We start from the raw sequence: 8,819 nt of genomic DNA, 5'->3' as shown, positions 1-8,819 counted from the left end.
AAGCTTCTTCTTGAAGTAAAGGATGTTCCATAAGATGAGAAAGAAAAGTTAATTAGTAACGTCAAGGCAATGAGAATTATTAGGTTTGCCCTACCACCAGACACCTTTCGTTTGGTTAGTTCATATGATACAACAAAAGATATATGGGATAGGCTTAAGGAACCGTACTCTACTAACGCTGATCTAGAACATTCAACTCAGACTCAACTGCTTTCGGAGTTTGGAGCATTTGTGCAAAAGCCTGAAGAAAGTCTGGAACAATCTGTTAATCTCTATAATCAACTTCTCAGTAGGATGATGAAGCAGAAGATTGGACGAGAACTCATTGAGCAAAAGTCACGTTCATGAACAGACTTAGACCTGAATGGAAGGCTATCGTTTCAGTCGTAAAAGCACATGAGCAGTTCAAGAATTACACATTGGCAATATTAGTTGGAATTCTCAAATCACATGAAGCTGAAGTGACGAAAGAAGGAAAGATTATTTATGGAATGGGTTCACTAGCTCTCATTGCAAAGGGTGAGAAGGTTGAAGAAGATGATGATTCGGAGTTTGAGCTTTCTTATTGTGAAATTTCTAAAGAAGAGTTCGTAATGATGGTGTCCAACCTAAAAAGATTCGCAAAAAGAAACTTCAACCGGAACAAGAACCGAAACTGGCAGGGAAGCTACAATTTTGAGCAGGTGAAAGAGGAGAGTGCAAACAGTTCTCAGAAAGCAGAGGACAAGAAGGAGAAGAAGGTCGTGGGTGACTCCGGCTATGACTGCAATTATTGTCATGGCAAAAACCACTTAGCCAAGGATTGCATGTTGCGAAGGCTAAATGAGAAGAAGGAAGAAGAAGACGACGAAGCATACCATCTCCGAAAGCTGGAGGAGATTAAGAAGAAAAAAGAGTGCCGATAACACCATGCTTGCTTTGATTGTACAGGAAAAATATTCTGAGAATGAATTTGGAGGAGTATAGGTCTGGTCAACCGATTCCGAAGATGAAGACGTTCGCACTTATGGTAAGAGTTTCGTTGCGAAAGAAGAAAGTTCGCAGCTTGGAGGTAGATGCTTGATGGTGACGAATGATGTATCACATATGTGAGGTTATGCCACTGATAGTGGACATGGAGCTGATAATGGATGTGGGGATGATAACTGCTTCGCTACAAAGCCAGTTCTTGAGCAGATCAGCGAATGCGAACAGATGATCAATAAGGTAAATTCTATACTTGAATCTCTTAATATACCTTTGTCCAGATATGAAACTGAACTAAATGACCTAAGATACACTTTTTCAAGCTTTAGTGACAGTTTGAAAAGAACTCGTTTAACAAACTCTAACCTAACCGATCAAATCAGCAGGGTTTCGTCAAAGAGTGAGGAGTGACGCATGTGGATAGAGAAGATAGAGTCCGATTTTTCTAAGTCTAACGATCAGTTAATTTACATGCAACGGGATAATTTAATGCTTTTGAAACAAAGAAATATTTTTTGTTTGATTGCGAAAAGGCGTTACTTTAATATTACTCAGTTGCACCTTGATTGTGAGATTGGTAAGAAAATTCTAAATATGATCTTACCATTCCTTGAATTAAAGGAAGACGAAATTGACGCTGATTGTTACAAGTGTGAATCCATCGTCTCGTCTGATGAAACTTCAGATGCTTACAGAATAGGTTTGGACAAAACTAAATCGTACATTAATTCCAAAGACCATAAAAACATGTTAAAGCAGCTTTTTAATGAAAATGACAAAAGGCAGATTAAATCTGATACTATGCAGAAGTTCGACTCATTGAGTACCAAGTTAAGTTCAAATAACAAAATTAATGTTGAAAATACATCTGAATTTGATAAGGACAGTGATATGAGCGTAATCTCTGTAGAGGATGAGGTTGACTCTTCGTAGTTTGTTAAAAGCAAATCTGAACCTGCGAAAGATCTTATTTCTGAAAATTCTGTTGAATTCGCACGCTTTTTTGAAAATAAATCAAAGATTTTAAAAGAAAAAGCAATTGTATTCCCAAAGGTTCAAACTGTGCCAAATCAGGTTTTCGCAACCACTGGTCCGAACAAAAATCAAATTGTTGAATTAACATCCCTGGTTGATGGCGATAACAAAGATGGATGTGAAGAACACTTCTGGTCTGCCCCAATAGACAATGAAGCCGAAAGTAAGGCTCTGTCAGAAAAGACTTATTGGAGAGTGAAAGGAAGATACGTAGTAGAACCACTCAATAATCGCTCAAGCTACGAAAAGGGGAGTCCAAGTGGAACCAAGGATGTTCCAAGTGAAAAGCCATCAGTGCAAAACAACACTTCAGTCAGAAAGCCAAAACTTAAGGCTAACGTTCATAAGTCATCCGAGCAGTTCACAGCTCAGAAACGGCAAAGGAATGCGAGATACAACAAAAATCTCAAAGAAAGGAAGCAGTTTTGGCAATCCAAGAATCCCAACATTGTTCGAAATGAAAAACCTTCAGATCGAAATGCGAAAGTCGCCTCGCATGCGAACCCTAGGAGCTCCTCGCAAAGTCACTCTCGCAATCCACAAGATTCTAAAAGGAAAGTTTTTCAAAAACCTACTTTTTTAAATCCAAAGTACCCTGTGGAGAAATCAAAACCTCATTACTCTCAAACCATGAATGCTTTGCATTATACCAAAACATCGAAAGGTGTTAAAGGAAAAGGAAAGCTAGTTTCGGACCATAAAGTTCCAATCAAGAAGTCTGAAACTAATTCAAAGAAAGTTGAAAAAGGGTTCATGAAGAATCAAATCAAGAACAAACAAAAACAATCATCTTCAAAAGATACGAACTTGAAAGATAATAGGATAAAAGTTTTTACAATAACAAAGAAAGATAGCACCACATTAATTAAACATACTTATATGGTTGATCTTGCATTTACTTTTCCTCTTTCTGAAAAAGGCTCACAAGGACCCAAACAATTTTGGGTTCCTAAATCTTCTTAATATTTGTAGGTAATTCGTGACGAGCTGTTTGACACTGAATGGTATATCGACAGTGGCTGCTTGCGTCACATAACAGGTAGAAAGGAAGAACCGTGAGAATTTAGAGAACTTAAAGATGGTGGAAATGTGAAGTTCGGAAATAACTCTCTTGGAAAGATTAAAGGTTATGGGATGATAACGAACAGAGATTTTCAATTCGTAAAGTGTCGTACGTAAAGGGCCTGCAACATAATCTCATAAGTGTTTCGCAGTTGGTTGTTGGGACGGGATTAAAGGTATCATTTGACGAAGAAGGGTCTGAAATCATAGAAAAGAAGACCAAAGCAGTCCTTCTAAAGTCGAAGCACAAAGGCGAGATGTATCCGCTAAATCTAAATCCGATACGAGGGAAGCCTGTCATTTGCCTACTAACGAAAGCTCACTCAGACGATAGCTGGCTATGGCATAGAAGACTTTCGCACCTCAACTTCAAAGACATCAACAAGCTTATTCTTGGTGATCATGTGCGAGGGTTTCCTCTCCTAAAATACGATAAGGATCATCTATGTGCAGCCTGCGAAATGGGGAAGCAAAGTAGGAAAAGTCATCCAACCATAGTAAATACGAAAGTCATTGAACCACTAGAACTTTTACACATCGACCTTTGTGGTCCTTCAACAATTGAAAGCGTTGGTGGTAATAAGTATATTCTTGTTATAGTCGATGATTTTTCACATTTCACTTGGGTGTATTTTCTTAAGCACAAATATGATGCAACGCCAAAGCTCAAGGATTTCATAAAGCAAACTGAGCTACAACTGCGAAAGCTGGTTCGTAATGTTCGCAGTGACAACAGTTTGGAATTCAAAAACCAAGCGTTTGAAGAATTCCTTACTGAGAAGGGCGTTTCACACAACTTTTCTGCTCCTTACACTCCACAACAGAACGGGGTCGTTGAAAGGTGAAACTGCTCCTTGTGCGAAGCTGCGAGAACTATGATGTCCTTCGCAAATCTGCCTCTCTATTTCTGGGCGGATGCGATTGCAACTGCGTGCTTCACCCAAAACAGATCTATCCTCAATAAGCGATTTTCTATCACTCCTTATGAAATAATAAATAATCGCAAGCCTAACGTTAAGTTTTTCCATGTATTTGGTTCCAGGTGTTTTATCTTCAACTCCAAGGAACAACGAAACAAATTCGATGCAAAGGTTGACGAATGTATATTCTTGGGATATTCGCTGACCTCCAAGGCATATCGGGTTCTCAACAAACGATCTAAAAAGATGGAAGAAACCTACTATGTCACGTTCGGCGACAACTACTTGAAGAGGACTCAGACGAATGATAGTCTATTGAAGGAGATCTTTCCTAAACAAAGTCTAGCTACGATTCCACTCTCCACTCTTTATGAGGAATTCATGCTGCTATTTGATGAGCCAGAGAAGGCTATATCATCTGAATCAAAAGCAGCTGACAATAAAGTTGATGAATTGAAGAAAATAATTGACGACGCTGCGAAAGATTTGCACCAAGAGCCACCAAGTGCGAATGACCCTCATGACACGAATACTACATTCCAGGGGGAGAGTTTCGAATCAACTTCCAACGCAAGTTTTCAGGGGGAGCACTCTACTCCACAAGTGACCCCATGAAAGTCCACTCCAGGGGGGGAATCAGACACTCGAAGTGGAGACATTCACATCATTTGAGGGGGAGAAAGATAATACGAATGATGATTCAGATGTACAGAATGATGATTCGGATATACAGTTAGAATTTGAGGATATAAATGCTGAATTGGATCCATCTTATGATCCTAATTATCCTCCTCTGACTAAATGGACTAGATATCATCCAAAAACGCAAGTTATAGGCGAACTGTATTAAGGAGTTCTTACGAGAGCACAACAAAAGGCGAAGCAAACTGCTTTATTCTCTAAAGTTGAATATTGTGTGTTTAATTCGTTCATCTCCAAAGTCGAACCCAAAAATGTTCAGATTGATGTGGATCATTCGGATTGGGTACAAGCGATGCAGGATGAGGTCAATGAATTCGAACGAAACAAATTCTGGAGACTGATTCCTACTCCAAAGGATGCATCTGTTGTAGGGTTAAAGTGGGTGTTTCGCAACAAGCTTGATAAAGAGGGAAACGTTATACGAAACAAAGCGCGGCTAGTTGTAAAGGGGTATTGTCAAGAAGAAGGCATTGACTACGAAGAGACCTTCGCTCCTCTTGCTAGGCTAGAATCCGTTCACATCTTTCTGGCTTATGCAGCACATAAGAACTTTGAAGTTTATCAAATGGGCGTCAAGTGTGCCTTTTTGAATGGGGAGCTAGAGGAGACAGTTTATGTGGAGCAACCACCAGGCTTTATAAACGAGAAGTATCCCAACCACTGCTATATTCTGGACAAAGCGGTCTATGGTCTAAAGCAAGCTCCAAGAGCCTGGTATAAAACTCTAACTCTCTTTCTAAAACAGGCTAAATTTAAATAGGGATCGGTTGACCTAACCTTCTTTCTCAAGAAAGATGGTGACCACTTGATAATTGTCGAAATTTATGTTGATGACATCATCTTCAGATCTACTAACCCCAGCTTAACAGCTGGATTCTGAAAGTTGATGAAAACTAAATTTGAGATGAGCTCCATGGGTCCGATTAACTTTTTCCTTGGTTCGAACATAAGACAGAGTCAAGAAGGTATCTTTATCAACCAAGAGGCCTACACAAAGACCTTGATCGCTAAGTTTGGAATGGTGGGAGACTCAAAAGTGAAGGTTTCAATGGCATTCGGAACGAAACTAACACCATCTCTGAAAAAACCAGCTGCTTATATGACCATTTATCGTCAGATGATAGGGGTGTTCACGGGGCGGTTCGGCTCGGATAGTAATAAAATTGTGAACCCTGATCACAGGGCGGGTACTTTACTTGCACTAACCGTAACCGAACCGTATTATACAAAAACCCGAAGCGAACCGAACCATTTGAAGGCGGGTAACCGCGGTTCGGTTCACGGTTACCCAGTAAATAAGTAAATATAAAAAAACAAAATTAATAAAAAAAATTTACATTCAAGTGAATTGTAAAATATCCATTCAAAACAAAGTCATCCAAAACAAACAATTCAATAAGAGATTTTAAAGTTTAACACTAGTTTGATAACACAAAAAAACAACCATAATCCCTTCAACAAACCAAAAAAACAGCAGCAAATCATCTCAAAATCATCACCAAACCTGCAAAAGAAAAAAACAACATTTAGTACAAATAGCAAAAAAAAAACCAGCACATATAAGACACTACAAAGACTGCACAAAATAACACCAAAAACTGCACAAAACAGCATTAAAAACTGCACAAAACAGCACAAAAAACTACGCAAAACAGCATTAAAAAACTGCACCAAACAACACAAAAAAACTGCACAAAGCAGCTCAAAAACCACACAAAACAGCTACCAAATGTACATAAAGCAACAATAAAATCTGTAAAAAAAACTGCACAAAAAACTGTATATATAAACAACACTTTAAAAAACAAAAAAACAGTTAAATACAAAATTTTACCATCTTAAAACTTTAATCATCCACAGTAAGGGCGGATATAGCTTGAGGCAAATCTTTCACTTCTGAAACAACAAAAATTATACATTATATTTAATAAAACTTGAAACTATAAAACTTAAAAAACCAAAGTCATACCGGCTTCATAATTTTCAAGAGCTTCAAAACTTTCCTCAATATCAATAGGAACGTTTTTGGACCTAAGCCAATTTTGACAACATATCAATGCTTCCACCGTTTTGGGGGTCAATGAGCTACGAAATGCATCAAGAACGCATCCCCCCGGTACTAAATGAAGATTCTGAGGCTACAGTTGAGGCGAGAATTGCCAAAACATCTCTAGCAATTGCCGCGATGAAGGGAAACCTTGCTTGGTTTTTCTTCCACCAAGTAAGTAAATCGAATTTGTTGTCCAAAGACTCACATTGCTCACCCAAATACCAATCCAACTCACACTTTGCAGCTATAATTATCAAAAAATATTACAATAAAAAAACCAATTATGTAAGTATAAATAACAAAAATAAAAGAAAGACAGCTTGTAAATTACATGTACCACTTGAGTTCTCTTCCAACAATCTTTTATATTGGTTGTTCAAGAAAGTTGTCGGATCATCATCAACATCAATAACAATTTCTTCTCCAACATTTTCGGAACTACTTGTCGAATTTTCATTAATAACTCCAACTTCATGTGAGTAATGAGCATACAAATCTCGCAATACTTTCTCTACTTGATCACACAAGTTTTTGACTTTTTCTTCATCATAAGTTTGGCTAATAATGAAGGAAACATAACCTAACTTGTATCATGGATCAAGAATTGGAGCAATAAATAAAAACACATTTATGTTCGATGAATTGCTCCAATACTTATCATATTTCTCCTTCATTTTAGCAGCCATCTTTTTAAAACCATCATCACTTGTTATCATCTTTTTTCTTATCATTGCTCCAATGCCAAAGACTTCATGAAAGTAATTGTTGCTAGTTACATACAAAGAGCCAGAAATACGCAAATTAGATGTATAAAACCTCTCAAGAAAGGTAACATACACCTAACATGCTCCCAATCCTCTTCATTGGGCAACCCCTTCAATGATAAAAGATCGGACCTGTACTTACTATCTTGCTCCTCCAATAAATCAAAAGCATCTTCAAACTTGATGGCACTTTCTAGCATCAAGTATGTTGAATTCCACCTTGTTTCAACATCAAGAGAAACAAGGCTTTTACTCTCAATTTTCATTTTCTCAACACATCCCTTAAAGCGTTGAAGTCTAGCTGGAGAAGACCTCACATATTTCACAGCTGGTCGAATTCGGGCAATACTTGTGTCTACATCTTTTAAACCTTCTTTGACAACAAGACTTAAAATGTGGGCACAACATCTCATATGCAAATGTTGACTATCCATGTGACATCCCCATTTTCACGGCCAGAAAAGACCGATTTTGTTTATGCTTTATAAAAATCAGAGTACTTCTTTTAATAAAAATGTTGCGGAATTTGTTCCCAGTAAAACATGATAAATACGTTATCAAAGCATTTCCGAAGAAATTTATTTTTATTCATTTCAAAACATTTGGGATGTCATTTTCAATACAGAAACATAAGCATAAACAGAACTTACATTCATTTACACTAGTGATCTACACATCTTTAATCTCTCAGTGTAATGTAACTTCGTATCGGCACCTGTGATTCAAATAAGCTTGAGTGGGTCAGGTTGGGAAACCCGGTGAGTACATAGGGTTTTCAACCCACAATAATATAATTATTATGTTTGATCATCAAACAATTAACCCAATTACCCATCCCCAATATCTTCTTTATTCTTAAGGGTCTACCCTAAGAATTAGTGTTGGGTCAAAATTATGGTTTATACTTTGCTTTTCTAGTTTATTGTATTATTCTGTAATGTTTTATGAGTTTACGGTCAGGTTTACGGCCAGGTGGGTGTTTACGGCCGTAAACAGATTTACGGACGTAAACCCTGTTTACGGCCCAATGGGTGTTTACGGCCGTAAACCCATTTACGGCCGTAAACCCATTTACGGCCGTAAACCCATTTATGGCCCATATTCCCCAAGTATATATATAGGTGTTAGGTGGTTGAGGAGAGATTGATGAACAGAGAAGGAGTGTACGGAATAGAGAGAAGAGAGGAGTTTTAGTGTGTGTAAGTGTGTGAATCTTGTGTAAGGGAACTTCATTCTAATCAATACATTCAAGATTCATCATCTTCTTCTTCTCATTCTTTTCTATTTGATCTGACATCATCCAATTGATTGGGATTTCGC

At 37.8% G+C, this 8,819-nt stretch overlaps 1 protein-coding gene across 1 annotated transcript; it reads right to left on the bottom strand.

Moving 5' to 3' along the window:
* Positions 1–6,180: 6,180 nt before the first annotated feature.
* Positions 6,181–7,933, bottom strand: LOC145119037 (zinc finger BED domain-containing protein RICESLEEPER 2-like). The gene is made up of 9 exons (XM_079054684.1): positions 7,575–7,933; positions 7,390–7,503; positions 7,067–7,293; positions 6,883–6,979; positions 6,655–6,770; positions 6,544–6,581; positions 6,412–6,462; positions 6,237–6,305; positions 6,181–6,189 (listed from the first exon to the last, which is right to left on the bottom strand). Exons 1-9 carry the CDS (start codon positions 7,931–7,933, stop codon positions 6,181–6,183), a joined length of 1,080 nt encoding a protein of 359 aa, XP_078910810.1.
* Between the last annotated feature and the right edge of the window lie 886 nt (positions 7,934–8,819).

The sequence above is a fragment of the Lactuca virosa genome, chromosome 1 (assembly GCF_052849685.1).
Source record: "Lactuca virosa cultivar CGN04683 chromosome 1, Lactuca_virosa_CGN04683_v6, whole genome shotgun sequence".
Taxonomy (NCBI): Eukaryota; Viridiplantae; Streptophyta; class Magnoliopsida; order Asterales; family Asteraceae; genus Lactuca; species Lactuca virosa.
This window is presented reverse-complemented; position numbering and strand designations above follow the sequence as displayed.